Source organism: Symphalangus syndactylus, chromosome 23 (genome assembly GCF_028878055.3).
Source record: "Symphalangus syndactylus isolate Jambi chromosome 23, NHGRI_mSymSyn1-v2.1_pri, whole genome shotgun sequence".
Taxonomy (NCBI): domain Eukaryota; kingdom Metazoa; phylum Chordata; class Mammalia; order Primates; family Hylobatidae; genus Symphalangus; species Symphalangus syndactylus.
In genome coordinates, this window is record NC_072445.2 from 16,008,431 (window position 1) to 16,030,616 (window position 22,186).

General features: G+C 42.8%; 1 protein-coding gene across 2 annotated transcripts; it reads right to left on the reverse strand.

The window, feature by feature from the left end:
* Positions 1-8,700: 8,700 nt before the first annotated feature.
* On the reverse strand, positions 8,701-21,602 carry MRPS10 (mitochondrial ribosomal protein S10). Of its 2 annotated transcripts, none has more exons than XM_055263423.2 (7): positions 21,491-21,602; positions 16,634-16,698; positions 16,475-16,547; positions 13,832-13,968; positions 12,528-12,636; positions 10,758-10,847; positions 8,701-10,272 (listed from the first exon to the last, which is right to left on the reverse strand). In XM_055263423.2, exons 1-7 carry the CDS (start codon positions 21,536-21,538, stop codon positions 10,189-10,191), a joined length of 606 nt encoding a protein of 201 aa, XP_055119398.1. In that variant the 5' UTR covers positions 21,539-21,602; the 3' UTR covers positions 8,701-10,188. The 2 variants fall into 2 exon arrangements, with proteins under 2 accessions (XP_055119398.1, XP_055119399.1); XM_055263424.2 differs by having other exon boundaries at positions 16,475-16,544; positions 21,491-21,601.
* Between the last annotated feature and the right edge of the window lie 584 nt (positions 21,603-22,186).

The window sequence follows — 22,186 nt, forward strand, 5'->3', positions numbered from 1 at the left end:
GAAAAAATATTAAGTAAATATTAATAATTATCACTGGTATAAAAAGGAACATAATCTAGACTGGGTGTTTCTTTTTATGATTTTATTTTATTATTCTTATTTTGAGACGAAGTCTCGCTTGTTGCCCAGGCTAGAGTGCAATGACATGATCTCGGCTCACTGCAACCTCTGCCCCCCCCCGGGTTCAAGTGATTCTCCTGCCTCAGCCTCCCGAGTAGCTGGGATTACAGGCGTACACCACCATGCCTGGCTAATTTTCTATTTGTAGTAGAGACAGGGTTTCACCATGTTGGTCAGGCTGGTCTTGAACTCCTGACCTCAAGTGATCCACCCACTTTGGCCTCCCAAAGTGCTGGGATTACAGGCGTGAGCCACCGCTCCCGGCTCTGATTTTATTTTATTTTATTTTATTTATTTATTTTTGAGACAGAGGCTTGCTGTCGCCCAGGCTGGAGTGCAATGGTGCAATCTTGGCTCACTGCAGGCTCCGCCCCCCGGGGTTCACGCCATTCTCCTGCCTCAGCCTCCCGAGTAGCTGGGACTACAGGCGCCCGCCACCTCGCCCAGCTAATTTTTTTGTATTTTTAGTAGAGATGGGGTTTCACCGTGTTCGCCAGGATGGTCTCGATCTCCTGACCTCGTGATCCGCCCACCTCGGCCTCCCAAAGTGCTGGGATTACAGGCGTGAGCCACCGCGCCCAGCCTGATTTTATTTTAATTAATTAATTTATTTATCCGGAGACAGGGTCTCTGTTGCCCAGGCTGGAGTGCACTGGTGCTATCAGGGCTCGCTATAGCCTCGACCTCCTGGGCTCAATCAATCCTCCCGCCTCAGCCTCCTGAGTATCTAGGACTACAGTTGTGCGCCACCATGCTTGGTTAATTTTTTGATATTTAGTAGAGACAAGGTCTCACTGTTTCCCAGTCTTGAACTCCTGGGTTCAAGTGATCCTGTTGCCTTGGCCTCCCAGCTGCTGGGATTATAGGCATGAGCCGTCATGCTTGGCCTTTATTTTGGTTTTAAAAGAGATTTACAGTATTGGGCCCTGGGCACTGTGCCTACTGGGTAAATATCCCTCGTTCAGCTATTGTCCTAAATTCTGCTCCCCTTACAACAAAGCCCCTTGTGGTAGAAAATGGCAGGACAATAGTTCTGGCTTCACGCATTCCTCCCATCAAAGGGAGGAGTCTATTATCTTTCTCTTCAACCCGGAGGAAACTTTCTGGCTGCCTTGTTGCAGATAACTGCAGAAATGACACAATGTGACTTCCAGGGCTAGGTCATCAAAAGTGATAGGTTTCTACCAGGCTCTCTTTCTCAGAACTTGCCCTTGGAACCCAGCCACCACGTTGTGAGGAAGCCCAGAGCACATGCAGGGGTTCTGGCTGAAAGCCAGTCTCAACCACTGGAAAGGGTGAATGAACCTTCAGATGACTCCAGCCCCAGTTTCTGAGCTACCCCAGCTAATACTACATGGAGCAGACACTATCCCTGCAGAGTCACTGTTTTAAGCTACTAAGTGTTAAGTGTTTTTTGAGGTAGCAATAGATAACTGGGACATTCTCATACCTATTTTGCATCCTCTTTTTAAATCTCTTATTCTCTCCTCAACTTACTCCAACTGGATGTTCATTCCCATCACTCCACAGAAATGGCTTTTATTGTGGTCACCAATGATCTACTTTTTTTTTTTTTTTTTTTTTTTTTTTTTACCTAACCTGCCACAGATTCATCACAGTTCACCAAACTGAATTCTTTCTCCAAACACTCTAGGTTTCAAGGACCCACATTCCTCTGATTTCACTCCAGCCTCACTCATTGCTCATTTTCTTTGCTAGCGCCTCGTGCTTTTAACCAAATCTCTAAAAGCTGGGAGCTTTCCAGGCTTGTCTTCAGTACTCTTCCCTTGTTTACCCACACTCGCTCCCTAGATGATCTCATTCATTCTCATGCCATCACACACCATTTACAGGCTGGCAGCTTCCAAATTTATATCTTCAGCCTGGACCTCTCCCAGGAACTCCAGATGCATGTATTCAACTGCCTACTGGACATCTATACTCAGATTGCAAACTTAGCAAGGCCAAAACCAAATTACTGATTTCCTTCCCGAGTCCCACCTTATCGCTTCTCCACCTCAGTAATGGCACTGCCATTTATGCTTAGGCGAAAACCCAGGAATTATCCTTGAATGCTCTTTCCTTTAGATTTCACTTCAGTCTACTAGTAGGTCATTTCATCAGCTTTTCCTGCAAACTATATTCTAAATCAAACCACTTCTCCTCACCTCCATTCCTGACATTCTCGCCCAGACCAGCATCATCTCACCTGGTCCACCGCAGCAGATCCCTAACTGGTCTCCCTGCCCTCTCGTCACTCCTCTTTTACCCAGCAGCCACAGTAGCATGCGGCAGATCCTGCCACTCGCCTGCTCAAACCCTCCTTTAGCTTTCCATTTGCTGAGAATGAATCCACACTCCTCCCCATGCCTATGATGCATTACGCGATCTAGCCCCTGCCTACTTCTGTCTTCATGGTCTTCTGCACGCAAACACACCAAACTCCTTCTAGAATCAGTGTGTCTTTGCATGTATTGTTCCTCCTACTTGGACTGCCTTTCCTCCAGATATTTTGTTTGTTTGTTTTAGATGGGAGTCTCGCTCTTGTTGCCCAGGCTGGAGTGCAATGGCACGACCTCAGCTCACTGCAACCTCCATCTCCCGGGTTCAAGCGATTCTCCTGCCTCAGCCTCCCGAGTAGCTGGGACTACAGGCACCCGCCACCACGCCCGGCTAAGTTTTGTGTTTTTAGTAAAGATGGGGTTTCACCATGTTGGCCAGGTTGGTCTCGAACTCCAGACATCAGATGATCCACCCATCTCAGCCTACCAAAGTGATGGGATTACAGGCATGAGCGACCACACCCGGCTTCTTCCTCCAGATGTTAACACCACTGCCTCCTCCTCAGAGAGAACTTTCCCAACTCCCCCTCAGGTAGCCACTCAAGTAATTCTGACATTATCCCATTTTATTTTCTTCACAGTACTTAATTGCATCTGAAACTATCTTATTTTTTTTCTCTACTTATCTGTCTCTCTCACTAGAGTCTATGATCTTTGAAGAGAGGGACTGCACCATATACATTCCAGAATTCCAGCATTTAGAACAGTGCTTGGCATGTACAGGAAACTCAAATACTTGAGTAACTGAGCAAGGTCCTTGGCACATGGTCAATGCTGAATTAATGTGAGCTATTACTCCTTCATTTTACAAGACAATTCCTCTTTGACTCTGTTTAGTGTCTAGATTAGCAGGTATTTGTTGAGATAAAAATGATAATGGGATTTTAGAACTGGAAGAAGCCTTGAAGATTATCTAGCCCATTAATTTCCAATTACCCATCTCAACACACTTTAAGATAACACACGCCCGTCAGCACCCGTGGCTCTGTAACAGCAGCATTTCAATTGGCTTGGTGTGAAGGTAGTATTATTCCCATCCTTCTCTTTTTCTTTTAGACAGGGAGACAGGGTCTTGCTCTATCACCTAGGCTGGAGTGCAGTGGCGCACTCTCGGCTCACTGCAACCTCCACCTTCCAGGTTCAAGCAATTCTTGTGTCTCAGCCTCCTGAGCACTTGGAACTACAAGCATGCACAACTATGCCCAGCTGATTTTTGTATTTTTAGTGGAGGTGGGGTTTTGCCATGTTGGCCAGGCTCCGTCCATCTCTTAACGCTTATTATTTAAGCAGCATTGAAGACTGATTAAAGGACAGTATCTCTGCCCAAGTTAAGAAACTTTATGAGTGAAGTATAACTTGATTTAGCCTCTGGCTGAGGAATTTAAAATTCAATTGGCTTTTCATATGGGTCAGTTGCCCATGACCTGCCCTATAAATAAATGTCGCTGAGCTACTGAGTTATAAATATATCATTTTAAAGAGGATTAGAAATCCAGCCGGGCACGGTGGCTCACCCCAGTAATCCCAGTGCTTTGGGAGGCCGAGGTAGGCGGATCACTTGAGGTCAGGAGTTTGAGACCAGCCTGGCCAACACGCCGAAACCCCATCTCTACTAAAAATACAAAAATTAGCTCGGCGTGGTGGTGGGTGCCTGTAATCCCAGCTACTCAGGAAGCTGAGGCACAAGAATCGCCTGAACCTGGGAGGCAGAGGTTGCAGTGAGCCGAGATTGTGCCACTGCACTCCAGCCTGGGTGACAGTGACACCCTGCCTCAAAATAAATAAATAAATAAATAAATAAATAAAATAAAAATAAATAAATAAAATAATGAGGATTAAGAATCCATAGAGAGAAATGAGAGCTTGAAGTGAGTAACAATAGAAAGGATTTAAGGAGGGCAGGGTTAGGAATTGAGCAGGGGATTTGGAAAGAGAGTCCTGGGGATTGCAGTCAGCCATAAGCCTGGCTCCAGGGGCAAAGATGCTTACAAGCGACAAACCCATGTCTTCTGAGCCCTAGTCAGGCTGGACCTGAAGCCCCACTGTGAATCATCTCCATCCGAGTGTTCTTGTGACCGAGTAGGACTCCCCTTGCTGACGCCTAAACTCGTGTTGCCCCCTCCCTCAGGACCAGTCTGAGCAGCGGGACCACCTAAATCGTGCTGTGTATCTTGCTTCTTGCCTTAATTCATTAATGTTTCCTCCCAGTCAGTCACTTTACTTCTACGCTTTAGAGCAAGCTTATCCAACTGGAGGCCCACGGGCTGCATGCGGCCCAGGACAGCTTTGAATGCAGACCAACATAAATTCGTAAACTTTCTTAAAACATTATGAGATTTTCTTTCATGATTTCTTTTTTTTTAATTAGCTATCGTTAGCGTTAGTGTATTTTATGTGTGGCCCAAGACTACTCTTTCAATGTGGCCCAGGGAAGCCAAAAGATTAGACACCCCTGCTTTAGAGGAAATGAGTACATTTTGGGAATGTGAGAGGTGAACGAACCTGGAATTTAGCTTTGAATATTCTGCATTTAGTATGTGGATATTTGAGTACCTCATAGCCTGCTTATAAATTAGCTTCTACGGCTGACCCTGTCGCTAACAGCTTCATCTGTAAGCTGAAAGGGTGACTGAGTGGGCAAATAACAACTCTCTAAGCCTTGGTTTTCTGTCCTGTAAAATGGGGACAATGGTAAGTACTTTAGTGTGTTAATAAAAATCAAAGGAATTTTGGTTTGTGGCTGGGCGCTGTGGCTCGTGCCTATAATCCCAGTACTTTGGGAGGCTGAGGCTGGCAGATTGCTTGAGCTTACGAGTTTAAGACCAGCCTGGGCAATATGGCAAAACCCTGTTTCTACAAAAAAAAGAAAAAAAAGAAAAACTAGCCGAGTGTGGTGGTGCGTGCCTGTAGTCCCAGCTACTCAGAGGGCTGAGGTAGGAGCATCACTTAAGCCCAGGAGGTGGAGGCTGCAGTGAGCCAAGACTGTCACTGCACTCCAGCCTGGGTGATAGAGCCAGAACTGTCTCAAAAACAACTCTAAAGGCCGGGCGCGGTGGCTTATGCCTGTAATCCCAGCACTTTTGGGAGGCTGAGGCGGGCGGATCACGAGGTCAGGAGATTGAGACCATCCTGGCTAACATGGTAAAACCCTGTCTCTACTAAAAAATACAAAAAATTAGCTGGGCGTGGTGGCGGGTGCCTGTAGTCCCAGCTACTCGGGAGGCTGAGGCAGGAGAATGGTGTGAACCCGGGAGGCGGAGCTTGCAGTGAGTTCGTGCCACTGCACTCCAGCATGGGCGACACAGCGAGACTCCGTCTCAAAAAAACAAAAGCAAAAACTGTAAGGTAAATGTTATCCCTTCCCTGGAGGTAACCTGAGGTCCTTTCCAGCTGGTTCTTGAACAGTATAGCACACAAGCACCTAAAGTATCATCGGATTGGTACTGCCATTTACTGAATGTCTGTTACCTACTCAATACTGTGCAAGGTGCTTTATCAGTTATTGAATACTCCAACCTTATTAAGCTGGAGTATTAAATATATGTCAAATGTAAGTATGTAGGTATTATTTCCTACAGACTTATTGTTTCTTTTACTAATGAGTAAACTGAGGCCCTGACAGGGTTAAATCTCTTGCCCAAGTTTACGGCAGTCAGTGGGTTTAAATTCTTATCTGACTCATGTCTGTCTGACTCCAAAGTCCATGTTTGCTCTATTCTGTTATTTATTAGTGTTGTAATAGAACTTAATAACGTAATGTAGGACAGGGATGGTTGCAGACAACTAGAAATGTTATGAAACTAGACTAATAATTTAAAATGATTGCTTTATGTATTCACTGTGGCATGTTTAAATGGTCATAGGGCCAGGAATATATGCCATTCTTTCAAAGCACTGAAACTTGGCACTGAACCAGTTTAGTCTGTCTTACTAGAGATCTGTAGATACTAAGACTCTTAGATCAGAACATGATTTTATTTAATATGAAGAAAATATAGGCTGGGCATGATGGCTGATGCCTGTAATCTCAGTATTTTGGGAGGCCAAGGCCGAAGAATCACTTGAGGTCAGGAATCTGAGACCGGCCTTGGCAACAAAGTGAGACCCTCATCTCTACAAAAAGATTAAAAAATTAGCCATGTATGGTGGTACATGCCTGTGGTTCCAACTACCTGGGAGGCTAAGGCAGGAGGATCATCTGAGCCCAGGAGGTCAAGGCTGCAGTGAGCCGTGTTCATGCCACTGCACTCCAGCCTGGGCGACAGAGCAGGACCCTGACTCCAAAAAATAAAAAAAAATAGCTGAGTGTGGTGGTGCACACATTTAGTCCCAGCTACTTGGTAGGCTGTGGTGGGAAGATCCCTTGAGCCCATAAATTCAAGGCTGTAGTGAGCTTTGATTTTACCACTGCACTCCAGCCTGGGCAACAGAACAAGACTCTGTCTCTACAAAAAAAAAAGAAAAAAGAAAAAAGATTATCTCACTTCCTACCTGCCTTCTGGTTCATTCTATTTTTTTTTTCTTTTTTTTGAGACGGAGTTTCACTCTTGTTGCCCATGGCGTGATTTTGACTCACCACCTCCTCTGCCCCTCCCGAGTTCAAGGGATTCTCCTGCCTCAGCCTCCCAAGTAGCTGGGATTACAGGCATGCGCCACCACACCCTGCTAATTTTGTATTTTTAGTAGAGACAGGGTTTCTAATGTTGGCCAGGCTGGTCTCCAACTCCCAACCTCAGGTGATCCACCAGCCTCGGCCTCCCAAAGTGCTGGGATTACAGGCGTGAGCCACCACTCCCGGACGGTTCATTCTATTTTTTTTTTGCCATTACTTTTAATGACAAAAACTGCAATTACTTTTGCACCAATATATATCATCAAATCCACTCTTCTCTCACCATCTCCCATACCCACCATGGGCAGAAAGTGTGACCCAGGCATTAATTCTAACTTTCAAGATATGCATTTTACTCAGAGGCCTAATTTAAAACCAACAAAAGAAAACCAAAAATCTTCTTAGCCTATCAGGATAGCTATATCCTGATAAGCTAAGAAATTATTTTGTTTATATCATTTTTACAGTACTGTACTTCATGCCAAACTTGTTTATATCAAGAAGCGGGCTTCAAATATGCCAAATACTTTTGTCAAAGAAATACTGCAAGTTTTGGGCCAGGCGTGGTGGCTCATGCCTGTAATCCCAGCACTTTGGGAGGCCGAGGCAGGCGGATCACGAGGTCAAGAGATCAAGACCATCCTGGCCAACATGGTGAAACCTCATCTCTACTAAAAATACAAAAATAAGTTGGGCGTGGTGGCACATGACTGTAGTTCCAGCTACTTGGGAGGCTGAGGCAGGATAATTGCTTGAACCTGGGAGGCAGAGGTTGCAATGAGCCGAGATCACACCACTGCACTCCAGCCCAGGCAACAGTGCAAGGCTCCATCTCAAAAAAAAAAAAAAAAAAAAAAAAAAAAGAAATACTGCTTGTTTTTCTCACGTGCATGTGTACACATGTAGTTCATTTGCTTATTTATCTTAAGCTGAGGTTTTAACATATAATTGGAAGTCCTAAACTAAGTACTTTGGTTTACAAGTTAATTTGGTTTGAAATAGCTGGAAGTGGATGCACACACCTTTGAAAGAGCTCATATAGAAGTCATTGGAGGTGAGCACATATACATCATCCTATAAATCACTACAAAAGTGATTTCGTGTCTGTAAAAAAGTCCCAAAAAGTTTAGGTGTGGATCTACATTTATTTTATTTGTTTTTTTTTGAGACAAAGTGTTGCTCTGTCACCCAGGCTGGAGTGCTGTGGTGCGATCTCGACTCACCGCAACATCCACCTCTTGGGTTCAAGCAATCCTCCTGCCTCAGCCTCCCAAGTAGCTGGGATTACAGGCGCCCACCACCATGCCCAGCTAATTTTTGTGTTTTTAATAGAGATGGGGTTTTACCATGTTGGCCAGGCTGCTCTCGAACTCCTGACCTCAGGTGATCCACCTGCCTCAGCCTCTCAAAGTGCTGGGATTACAGGCTTGAGCCTCCACGACCAGCCAGGTCTGTATTTATTTTTAAAGAATTATTTCAGATGAAAATGTGTCATAAATTGCTTCTTTGCTACACATAGTTACCATTATGTTGCTCATGTTTTATTGACTAGTTCTTGATCTTCAGGTACTTATACCTGGTGTAAGTATGCCTTAGGCATTCATGAATGACAGCCAACAACTGAGCTGAAGGTCATGGGGCACAAGGCTGTAATTCTTTTAATGGTAATGACAGTAACGTAAGTCTGATACACAAACAGTATGTATTCAACACACTGATACCTGATAGCATGTCAGGAAAAGAGAACAGGCAATGCAGTTTAAGGGCGGAAGAACTGAGAAGTCATAACTACTCCAAAGATGTGAAGGAAACCACAAAAGACATGGACCTGCTTCTACTATAAAAAGAAAATGAAGCACTTCTCTGGGGTTGCTATACTGTTTCAGCCCATTGTAGTCTTGCCTCTTTCAGGGCTTTAGCCACTATTTCATTTCATGGAAAAGCAGACATCTCCTAACAAACACAGTGACATTTACCAAAAGAAAGAGGGCTTATCAGTGAGAAGCTTAATAAAGAAAAATATTTACCTATGCTTTGCACAATTTTCTTTTTTTTCTTTTGAGACTCGCTCTGTTGCCAGGCTGGAGTGCAGTGGCGCGATCTTGTCTCACTGCAGCCTCCAGCTCCCGGGTTCAAGCGATTCTCCTGCCTCAGCCTCCTGAGTAGCTGGGATTACAGGTGCACGCCACCACGTCCAGCTAATTTTTGTATTTTTAGTAGAGACGGGGTTTCACCATGTTAGCCAGGATGGTCTCAATCTCCTGACCTCGTGATCTGCCTGCCTCGGCCTCCCAAAGTGCTGGGATTACAGGCATGAGCCACCATGCCCAGCCTGCTTTGCGCAATTTTCAAAAGCCATTATTTCTATTCAATTTTGGGTACTTACTATAGTGCTGGATGCAAAGTTTATGCAGTAAAAGCTTACTGAATGAATGAACCACAGGATAAATAATACAACTAGTAATTTCTTAAGATCATAAATTCCATTACAGTAACCCTGGTAGGCCACTCTATACAGTTCTGGGCTCCAAGAAGAGGTCAGTGCATGCCATAAATGTGTTTGATCTGCTGTGAAGTATATTCATAGTCTGCAAAATGTAATGCTTAAATGAGATAAAATTGGTTGGTTACCACCCCCAAATTAGCATATGCCAGCCTGCACAAAGGTAAATAGCAAAAACTTTAACTGCTCAATCTGAATTACCAAAGATTCCTTCTAGGAATCTTAAAAAAAAAAAAAAAAAAAAGGTGCGAACACTTTAAGCACTTATTTTCAGACGCATCAACTGACATAAATTAAAAATGGTACAAACTAATAATTGAACACCAGTAGCAAAACAAAATAGAATTTTCACTCTTTCCGCTTTGAGTCAAAGTGGTTTGCTCATGTTTGTTGAAATCAGAACTGAAACAATGACCTGTATAAAAAGAATAGGTAAAAGTGGTTCTTCCATTAAAGTTCCATTCCCTGCTCTCAGCTGATGAGGGCAGGAGAACTCAATGGAGCAGTTAGGGCGGACTCAAATCATCTCAGCTGGAAGCACTCTCCACTTAAACATACTCATCTGGCCCATCCTCATTTCAAATTCAGGCAAAAATGGCCTCCCTGAGGCTTTATGACTTGCTTTCTTCTTTTTCTTCTGATAGTGTTTCCCAGATTGGCTCTTTGATGTGTTCTGGTAACTGTTCTAATTGTGTCTAAAAAAAGAAAGAAATAGAACTATAATGTGGATTTAATAGAACTCTTTGACTACAAATCGGACTTATTAATTTGGTCAAATCCTCTTTATGTCTTTTTCTTTTATCCCCCTAGACTTTCTATAGGGTTTTGAAATGGAAAGAAGGAAACTTGATGGTCTATGAAACACTCTCACATATATAATCTATTTGATTCTCAATGATCTTCATGGATTGCCACTTAATGGGATCCCCAAGTCTGGACAACTAATATTGAGGAGGGAGAACTTCAGAGATGGTTCACGGGGGACTTGGGCTGAAATGGCAGGATTCTGTTGCAAGGGGTGGGTAGCCCCCAACCACTGTGGCAACTCTGTCTCTCAGTTTGCCACAGGTTAGGGCAAACTCTACTCAGTGGGCCAGGACCAGGCTGCAATGTATCAAAACAACAATACAGATACCACTCCCCACCACCCCCCCGGAAGAGGTAGAAATTAAAGCTATACCTTTGTTACTTCCATAGCAACCCCTTCAGGTAAGTTTCGCTGAATATATTCCAAGTAGACATCTGCTGTGCTTCCAGTTACATGTTCTAACTAAAACATCAAACATGAAAATGGTTCATGCATGCTGTTTGTTAAAGCACACATTTTTTTTTTTTTTTTTGAGGTAGAGTCTCACTCTGTCCCCTGGGCTGGAATGCACACGATCTCAGCTCACTGCAACCTCTGCCTCCTGGGTTCAAGCCATCTCCTGCTTCAGTCTCCCGAGTGGCTGAGACTACAGGTGTGTGCCATGTCCAGCTAATTTTTTTGTATTTTTAGTAGAGATGGGGTTTCACCATGTTGGCCAGGCTGGCCTTGAACTCCTGACCTAAAGTGATCCGCCTGCCTTGGCCTCCCAAAGTGCTAGGATTACAGGCATGAGCCACCGCGCCTGGCCTCCCCTAAAGAATCTTACATAAAATCCCAATTTAAAAAAAAAAAAAAGTATGAATCCTTTGGTTGACGGCATGGGGGCAACATGGCCCAGAAACCATCTTCCTCCAAAATGCAGCTGCCTTAAAATCAGGGCTCCATGGAACACAATTGGCAAGCATCGTATCAAAGCAGTATACTTACAAGAGGCTCACAAAACAACTGAAGACAAAAGGACTAGATTTTAAGATATAGTTAATATAAGATTTTCTGTGTGTACTATGAGAGATGTTTCCCTCAGACAGGTGGATAAAATTTAGGTTTTTCTTTTTAAGAGTAGGGACTGGGCAGGCACAATGGCTCACACCTGTAATCCCAGCACTTTGGGAGGCCAAGGTGGGTGGATCACCTGAGGTCAGGAGTTCAAGACCAGCCTGACCAATATGGTGAAACCCCATCTCTACCAAAAATACAAAAATTAGCCAGGCGTGGTGGCGTACACCTGTAGTCCCAGCTACTAGGGAGGCCAAGACAGGAGAATTGCTTGAACCTGGAAGGCAGAGGTTACAGTGAGCCTAGATTGTGCCACTGCACTCCAGCCTAGGTGACAGAGTGAGACTCTATCTCAAAAAGAAAAAAAAAAAAAGAAAAAAGAGTAGAGACCGTGACTTTATTATATTTGTGCCCTCAATGACTAGTACAGTACTTCCCATATAAAAGATGCATAAGTGCTTGTTTTAATATTTACCAATCACTTACTATGTGATCAAAGTATTCTGAGTGCTTACGTTTTCCATTCTAATCCTCACACTAACCTTATGAGATGGGTACCACTATTATTCCCATTTTATAGATGAAGGAATTGAGGTACATGTCACACAGCTGTTAAGTGCCAGGACTTGGATTCTGGCATTGGCAGTCTGACTCCAGAACCTATGCTCTCCTTAAGCACAAGACTGTGCTGGCACTGATGGAAGCACAAATGAGTAACAGATGAATGAAAAACCTAATGCTGTGCATCACTGACATGGAAAATCCAGCTAGTATGTGAAACAGTTATTAGAACTGTGTAAAAACTTCACTAGAATTTTTGAAATATGAGCAAAATTATTCCAATGCTTTCTTTGCATAATCTGCATTCCTGAGTTAAGGTATACACTACTCTAAAGGATGGCTTTATTTGAATTTACTTTTCCTACCATGACACTTCCATAAACACTAAAAGATAGTTACCTTCTGTACAACCAACAGACACGGGCTTGCTGAAAGAAGTCAATCTAGTCAATGTTAAAGTAAAGTTATATGCTAGTGTGAATTTCTGGTATTTCAAAAATGCCAGAATTTCTCAAATACACTCACCTCTAAACATCTGTAAAGTGTTCTCATTTCATACTGAACTCTGTGCTTCTTGTAAATATGCACTGATTTGAGAAGAGTAAATCGCTCTGTTTTCCTTGGAGGTTCGTGTCTGAAATTAATGGACAAAACAAAACCTGAGTCACTATGATAACAAAGCATAATTCCATAATTTTGTAGGTCAGACTCACACTCAATTATAGGCATTAGCTACCATTTGCAGACTTCCATTTTCCCAAACTGTCATCTGGAACAACAACTGCTATCATAAAACTCAGGCCAAAATAAACACTGCAGACAGCAATAGAAACTTTTTCCCACAGGCTCAAAAATAAGCCCTGGCATGTCAAGTGTGCATGCATACACACACACCTGCTGCTTTTACATCCTTCAGTCTTTTATTGACCAAATATATGAATTGTGAAGAGTAGCACCAGTGTGGTGGAGGACATAGTTGTAACACCTGCTATATGTCTGTTGTTTTAGGAAAATCTACGGATAAATCGAAATAACAAAACTATAGTCTGTTTTGGGAAACTGTGGCCTTCTGTTTTTGTCAGAAGGCCAGACTGCCAAAGCCCCAGATGGGGCCTCATTCAACAGCAGAAGGAGCAGATGACAAGACAAAGGAGACAGTTATGCTTGACCCTGCAATGACTCCAAGGCTATTTGAAGCTTACCTTGTTCAAGCAAGAAATTACTGGATAAGTGGTGTTTCTTAGGGAAGATTTGAAATGATGGATGTATTAGCCAAAAATCATCACATCCAAAGGGTCTAAAACGATTGTTCATTCACCTACTCTACCTCCCTGCTCCATGCAGACCCCAGAAACATGGCAGGAAGGCATGATCCTGATTAGGATAACATATGACAAGCTTAAACTCTACCCACCAAGAGTTTCTATCCCACTTTAAGAGCTCAGACAAGGCCAGGTGCGGTGGCTCACGCCTGTAATCCCGGCACTTTGGGAGGCCGAGGCGGGCAATTTGCCCGAGCTCAGGGGTTCGAGACCAGCCTGGGCAACACAGTGAAACCCTGTCTCTACTAAAATACAAAAAATTAGCCGGGCATGATGGCGTGTGCCTGTAGTCCCAGCTACTTGGGAGGCTGAGAACTGCTTGAACGCGAGAGGCAGAGGTTGCAGTGAGCTGAGGTTGTGCCACTGCACTCCAGCCTGGGCAACGAGCGAGACTCCGTCTCAAAAAAAAAAAAAAAAAAGAGTTCAGACCTTCCTGGGATGAGCACTATTTTCCTGGTTGATCATATTATAGCAGCGAACAGGCAGATCAGGAAAGGCCATACTCACACTTTAATAGAGATACCAAGTTCTTTAGCAGCAAGCACAGCAAAATATTCATAACTGTCCAATACAGCCTTATCGTGACTTTTCACTAAAACCGACAGGCGCTTATATAATGTGTCTGGTTCATCAGAGATTGTTATCTAAAATCCAAAAGAAAAGTTTCAGTTTTAGTTCCTCTTATATTTATAACTAGCAAATTTAAAACATTACCGTCAATTGAACAACTTCAGAGTTTACTAATAAATGAGGAGAAAAACACTGAGTGACAGCAGTGTTAGCTGAAGTGTCTAGATACTTTCATGTTCAGATCTGGACAACGAGCCTCAGAATCTGTTAAAATACAGTGTAAATCAAAAGAATTTTCAAGGCAACCCATAAAATTACTAAAGGAACTTTCCAACTTAAAATAATTATTCAGCTTCAAATTCACAACGAGAAAGGACTTCAGGTTCTGCTAATAAAAAGAGCCTGGTCAGAAGACCTGGACTGAGAATTAAACTCTGCTAATGGTAGCTGAATGACAATGGACAAATCATATCATCTCACTGCACATTAGTTTCCTCACATATGAAAAAGGGTAAACCTATGCTATCGCTCACAGTATTTCTCTAAGAAAAAAATAAGAAAACACAGATTAAAGTGCTTATTAATTATAAAACATTATTATACAAAGCCAAGCTAGTTCTATTCATATTTTTTATTAGGTTTTATTCACATATGTTTTGCCTGCCCTAATAAACAAATTACTCATTTCTAATTAAAATGATATGACACTGACTGTACCTATAACTTCAACCTCTTCTACCCTAATACCTAAAGACCTTAGAAATAATGGGTTTGACATTTCTGACTTTCTTCCAAGAGGTGAATTACCTTCATTTCATTCATCCATTAAACCAGTAAATTATACTACTAATCCAATGATTCAGAGTTAAATCACTTCACTCCTGAAAGATTTACTTACTAGCCAGAAAGCTAGATATCCACTCTTAATTACTCCAAAAAGGGTTGTTGGAAGAACAGAATACACTGATAGCCTGTGTCCTAAGTTGAGGGATAAGAAGGGGGAATATAGCCTCAAGATGTGTTCTGACTGATCCCTACAAGGTGTTAAAAGATACTTTGAATTTGTTAGGAATATTAAAAATCAGAAAATAGGCTGGGCGCGGTGGCTCACGCTTGTAATCCCAGCACTTTGGGAGGCCGAGGCGGGCGGATCACGAGGTCAGCAGATCGAGACCACGGTGAAACCCCGTCTCTACTAAAAATACAAACAAAAATTAGCCGGGTGTGGTGGCGGGCGCCTGTAGTCCCAGCTACTCGGAGAGGCTGAGGCAGGAGAATGGCGTGAACCCGGGAGGCGGAGCTTGCAGTGAGCCGAGATTGCGCCACTGCACTCCAGCCTGGGTGACAGAGCGAGACTCCGTCTCAAAAAAAAAAAAAAAAAAATCAGAAAATTTCACAAGAAAATTTGGATTTCAGTTTAGCTTGGAAGATTTAGACAGGCTGGCATCACCAGGTCTGATTTCCCACAGGGCAACAAGTGGCTAGAATAAGTAGCTGCTGTCTTGCTTATAAAGACAGTGGCACACCATGCCAATTCTGCCACCTCTTCTTATAGGCCTGGCTCCTGCAGGCATATGAGTTGCAGACTGGGACTTAAATGTACTATCATAGAAATACATCCAGTACTGGCCAGGTGTGGTGGCTCATGCCTGTAATCCCGGCACTTTGGGAGGCTGAGGCAGGCAGATCACTTGAGGCCAGGAATTTGAGACCAGCCTGGCCAACATGAGAAAACCCCATTTCTACTAAAAATACAAAAATTAGCCAGGCATGGTGGTGTGTGCCTGTAATCCCAGCTAGTCGGGAGGCTAAGGAATGAGAACTACTTGAACCCAGGAGGCTGAGGTGAGGTGAGCCGAGATCATGCCACTGCACTCCAGCCTAGGTGACAGAGCGAGACTCTGTCTCAAAATAAATAAATAAATAAATATCCAATATCTATTCAGAGAAAAGTTAGAAAAGAAAGAGTAGTAAACTAAACATGTGCACAAAGTGAGTACCTACAGACAAATGTCTAGAACTGTAATCCCAAACTGTTAAAGGGGGTTATTTTTGAGGGGTGAAAACGGAAGGATTTTTAAAAATTACAAGTAACACAAAAAACTGGATTGATGAAATCATAGCTTCTACAGGGTTACCAAGTTCCTTCTAGGTGTTTATTATTTGTGCTAATGCATTTTATCACTGTGAACAAAAAAGCACTGTCCAGGCCCAGGCTCAATACACAAAATGAAAACAAAGACTTGAAGGTTACAAGAAAATACTTTTCCATAACGTAACATCAAGTATTCTACATCACAAATTCTGACAAGTCTTCCATTATGCCGAGCTAAAAGCAAGAGACTACTAATTAACACAGTTATTTGGGGGTAAATAATTTATTCCTTTAGAACTTACTTTGATACCCTGAAGATAATACAATCCAGGGAGTTAAGAGAATATATGCATTGTGCATTTGCCAGTATTCTAGGACAAAATTTTTTTATTCATAGAGTGTTTGGGGAAAAAAACCCCAATGAAATAATAAGGAAAACGTATTGCTAATGTAGCTCCTTATACCAAGAAACAGGGAGTACGTACCACAGGTTTGGTCAAATCCTTTGGAACATCAACGTGTAGGTTTGAAAACTGTACCCACTTCATATTGGTACTGCTATGTGTGGGAAAAAAAGAGAAACCTAAGTAAAATAGCACAAGAACCTATTTTGTTCAATTTAGCATATCCAATTGTATACTTACAGAAGAAAGCCACCATTTTTGGCTGTATTGCCCTTAGAAGTGTTTACAGAAAAATTCCCCAATCCCTAAAGAAAAAAAAAAGTAGGACATGTGTTAGAATTAAAGTCAACTACCAGACCATTCATAATTTCCACTAAAAACTAAAAGGTTACCTCATTATTTCAGGTGAAGATACTGGGGTAATTAAAATGGCCAAATTAGATTAAAAAAAAAGAGGACGATGGTAGAGTTGATGATAAAAAAAAGCAGCCTCAAAATATCAGAGAATCTCTATTTTAAAGTGTAGGAATACAAACTTTTTCAAAGAAACAATTCTCATATTTAAAAAAAAGCTATGAATTATGTGGACATCTAGGAAAAAAACGTGACTTTATTTTCCCATTATTTTTTACAAATTAATTGTACTTCAGTATAATACTTATTTTGCCTGAATATTTTTAAGCAATAAAATATATTGTTTTTATAATTTGTTAAGAGTTGGAATAAAAATTCTAAAGTACTCCTCTTTTGGTGCTTTCATACATCTTTTAAAGCATCCATATTTCTTAGCTTGGCAGGGATAACTAGCTTATAAATGAACTGAAATATGTGCTGTGACTTCCACCCATCATTAACTACTGTGCCACATGCTACAACAAACCCGCATTTCCAAATCCTTTACTGTCAGCTCCCCCTGGTGGAACAAGACTTTCCAGTTTTAGGAAACAAATGATACTACTACATATAACAGCTGTTTTTTCCTTTGAACTTTTCTGAGATTTTAAACTGTAACCTGAGATAGTGGAAACACAATAGGATCCTTAAAGACACAATGAAGATGAAAATAAAGCCAGGTGCCGTGGCTCACACCTGTAATCCCAGCACTTTGGGAGGCCAAAGTGGGTGGATCACTTGCGGTCAGGAGTTCCAGAGCAGCCTGGCCAACATGGTGAAACCCTGTCTCTACTAAAAATACAAAAATTAGCCAGGCCCATTTGTCAATTTTGGTTTCTGTTGCCATTGCTTTTGGTGTTTTAGACACGAAGTCCTTGCCCACGCCTATGTCCTGAATGGTATTGCCTAGGTTTTCTTGTAGGATTTTAATGGTTTTAGGTCTAACATTTAAGTCTTTAATCCATCTTGAATTAATTTTTGTATAAGGTGTAAGGAAGGGATCCAGTTTCAGCTTTCTACATATGGCTAGCCAGTTTTCCCAGCACCATTTATTAAATAGGGATTCCACAAATGGGATCTAATTAAACTAAAGAGCTTCTGCACAGCAAAAGAAACTACCATCAGAGTGAACAGGCAACCTACAGAATGGGAGAAAATTTTTGCAACCTACTCATCTGACAAAGGGCTAATATTCAGAATCTACAATGAACTCAAACAAATTTACAAGAAAAAAACAAACAACCCCATCAAAAAGTGGGCAAAGGACATGAACAGACACTTCTCAAAAGAAGACATTTATGCAGCCAAAAAACACATGAAAAAATGCGCATCATCACTGGCCATCAGAGAAATGCAAATCAAAACCACAGTGAGATACCATCTCACACCAGTTAGAACGGCCATCATTAAAAAGTCAGGAAACAACAGGCGCTGGAGAGGATGTGGAGAAATGGAAACACTTTTACACTGTTGGTGGGACTGCAAACTAGTTCAACCATTGTGGAAGTCAGTGTGGTGATTCCTCAGGGATCTAGAACTAGAAATACCATTTGACCCAGCCATCCCATTACTGGGTGTATATCCAAAGGACTATAAATCATGCTGCTATAAAGACACATGCACACGTATGTTTATTGCGGCACTATTCACAATAGCAAAGACTTGGAACCAACCCAAATGTCCAACAACGATAGACTGGATTAAGAAAATGTGGCACATATACACCATGGAATACTATGCAGACATAAAAAATGATGAGTTCATGTCCTTTGTAGGGACATGGATGAAACTGGAAAACATCATTCTCAGTAAACTATCGCAAAGACAAAAAACCAAACACCGCATGTTCTCACTCATAGGTGGGAATTGAACTATGAGAACTCATGGACACAGGAAGGGGAACATCACACTCCGGGGACTGTTGTGGGGTGGGGGGAGGGGGGAGGGACAGCATTAGGAGATATACCTAATGCTAAATGACGAGTTAATGGGTGCAGCAAAACAACATGGCACATGGATACACATGTAACAAACCTGCACATTGTGCACATGTACCCTAAAACCTAAAGTATAATTAAAAAAAAAAAGAAAACTAAAAAAAAAAAAAAAAAAAATTAGCCAGGCATGGTGGCGGCACGGTTGTGATCCTAGTTACTTGGGAGGCTGAGGCAGGAGAATCGCTTTAACCCGGGAGGCGGAGGTTGCAGTGAGCTGAGATCGTGCCACTGCACTCCAGGGTGGGTGACAGAGCGAGACTTCCTCTCAAAAAAAAAAAAAAAAAAAAGAAAGTAAGTTTAGCATAAGTGAAGTTTCATTAATACAAATGATGGTCACTGAAGTATGTTTTTGTTTGTTTTTTAAGGGTTTTTTTGAGACAGGGTCTCACTCTGTTATCCAGGCTGGAGTGCAGCTGCATGATCATGGCCTGGACCTCCCAGGTTCAGGTGATCCTCCCACCTCAGTCTCCCAGATAGCTGGCACTACAGGCACGGGCCACCAGGCCCCGCTAATATTTTGTACTTTTGTAGAGATGGGGTTTTGCCATATTTCCCAGGCTGGTCTTGAACTCGTGGACTCAAGCGATCCTCCAGCTTCAGTGTCCCAAAGTGCTGGGATTTCAGGAGTGAACCACCACCTAGCCTCGTTTTAAAAGCCTATTCTTAGCTTATTGTCCTTCCTCTCCTTACCCAAGATAGAGACAAATCATAACTCTATAATCTTCTTTGCACCAAAGGGGAAAAGGAAAAAGGAAATCAGGTACAATACAAAGTGGTAAGAGGTATGTGCCATTCTTCAGACAAAATTGCATAGAAAATTCCCTCCCAACAATTACACCAGTGACCCCACAATCGAATTGTGCAAGAGGAACAAGAATATTACACTTCTCAGTCACGTTCTCCCACTATAAACCTCGGCTTTTTTTTTCTTTTTGAGACAGAGTCTTGCTCTGTCGCCCAGGCTGGAGTACAGTGGAGCATTCTCGGCTCCCTGAAACCTCCGCCTCCTGGGTTCAAGCGATTCTCCTGCCTTAGCCTCCTGCGTAGCTGGGATTACAGGGGCCCACCACCACACTCAGCTAATTTTTGTATTTTTAGTAGAGACGGGGTTTCGCCATGTTAGCCAGGATGGTCTCGATCTCCTGATCTCGTGATCCGCCCACCTCGGCCTCCCAAAGGGTTGGGATTACAGGTGTGAGCCACCGCACCCGGCCAAGAAGTTTTTAAATTGCATTTTTTCTTTGTATTTCTTGAGAGAGAGAGAGAGAGAGAGAGAGTGTGTGTGTGTGTGTGTGTGTGTGTGTGTGTGTGTGTGTGTTGGGGGAGTGGTGGTTTGGAAGGGAGGGCTGTCTGGGTAAATTTGTCTTAATAAAGCAGTTCAAAAATTTCAATCTCTAATACCATCTGGCTTTTCTTAAGAACAGTGGTTTTCAGGCCGGGTGCGGTGGCTCAAGCCTGTAATCTCAGCACTTTGGGAGGCCGAGGCGAGCGGATCACTTGAGGTCAGGAGTTCGAAACCAGCCTGACCGACATGGTGAAACCCCGTCTCTACTAAAAATACAAATATTAGCTGGGCATGGTGGCGCATGACTGTAATCCCAGCTGCTGGGGAGGCTGAGGTAGGAGAATCACTTGAACCCGGGAGGCGGATGTTGCAGTGAGCCGAGATAGTGCCATTGCGCTCCAACTTGGGCGACAAGAGCGAAACTCCGTCTCCAAAAAACAAAAAACAGTGGTTCTCAAAGTGTAGTCTGAGGCCGTCTGTGGGGTCTCTGAGACACTTTCAGGGAATCCGGGAAATCAAAACTATTTTCATAAAACCAAGACGTTATTTACAACTTTTCCACTCATTCTCTTACCAGTGTACAGTGAAGTTTTCCCGTGATAGCCTGAGGTGTGATATAGGAAAAGATTAAATACAGAAGCAGATTTGAATCTAGGTTTTATTAAGCCAGAAATTAAAGAGAGCTGCAAAAATGTGAAACATTGCTCTTCCTTACTCAGTTTGTTCGGAAAATATATTTTTCATAAAGTGTTAGTTGTAACATGTAATGAGTTAGTGTTACTTTTAAATCAATACATATTCTTAAGTTTTATTTTCCAAAAAGCTAAATATAGATAGCTAAAACCCACAAAAGCAAAAGCTCTCTGGAGTCCTCAACTCCGAAAGTGTAAAGTGGTCCCAAGGCCAAAAAGCATGAGAACTGCTGCTGAAAAGTTTTTGCTCCTCCTCCAAATAACTGCGCAGAGGATATCCAACCCACTCCTCTGGCTTGAGACCTTCATCTAAATCTGGATGCCAGGAAAGCATCTCAATTTAGTTCCATGGGAAGAGTTTGAGATCTTGCACCAACTCAAGCCTCTAATTTTCGCGAAGCAAATTTCCTGTCTTCTCTGAGCCTCAGTTTATTTTGCAAACGTGAAAGGAGGGGTTTTGGAACATAGGAAGTACAAAATCTTTTCCAGCTCTGACATTCTACTATTATTCTTGTTCCTATTTTTGCTTGGACTCATTAACTTATGTTTAATTCCATGAGAGAATTCTGATAAAACCAGACCCTTTCTCGTCACTTTCCTGTAAACGGCGCGAGGTAAGGGATAAATATCAGGAAAAATCCTGATGGGCAGAGCGGCTGGTGTCAGGACAACTTAAAAGCAACTATCCCGGTCAGCCCTCCTAGTCTTCCCTAGCCCATCCAGTACCTACCTGCCAGAGGCGCCAGCCGACGGCCCAGAATCCTATCCGCGCCGCCATCTTGCCGGTCCCGACCTCTCAGGATTGCTTCCGGGGTTACAGCGGCGTCCTCAGACCATAGAGTTCCGCAAAAGGAGAGAGTACATCCTTTTGTTCCGACGCCGGAACAACCATAGAGACGCGATCCTGTGCTTTTTCGGTGGGACAGTTGGCTGGCCGAGCTTGGTTTTGCTCTGGCCAGTGTCTGGATAGTTACCAAGCCCCATTAATGTTTTCACCTTTAAATTGTTGTGTGTGTATACACACACACATATTTATTTATTTACTTATTTTTCCCTTTTAGAGACTGGGTCTCACTCGGCTGCCCAGGCTAGAGTGCAGTGGCACAGTCATAGCTCACTGCAGCCTCAAACTCCTGGCTCAAGTGATACTCTTGCCTCAGCCTCCCAAGTAGCTGGACTATAAGTGCGTGCCACCACAGCCGACTAATTTTTTGTTTTTTAAATTTTCTTGTAGAGACAGGGTCTCGGTATATTGCCCTTGTGGCCTGGTCTTGAACTCGTGTCCTCAAGTGATCCTCTGGCCTTGGCCTCCCAAAGGACTGAGATTACAGGCATGAGCCACAAAGCCCAGACTGAAACTAATGTATTGACACCATTTACTTCAGTACTGGAATAATGGGTGATTTATTTTCCTATTTTTGCATTT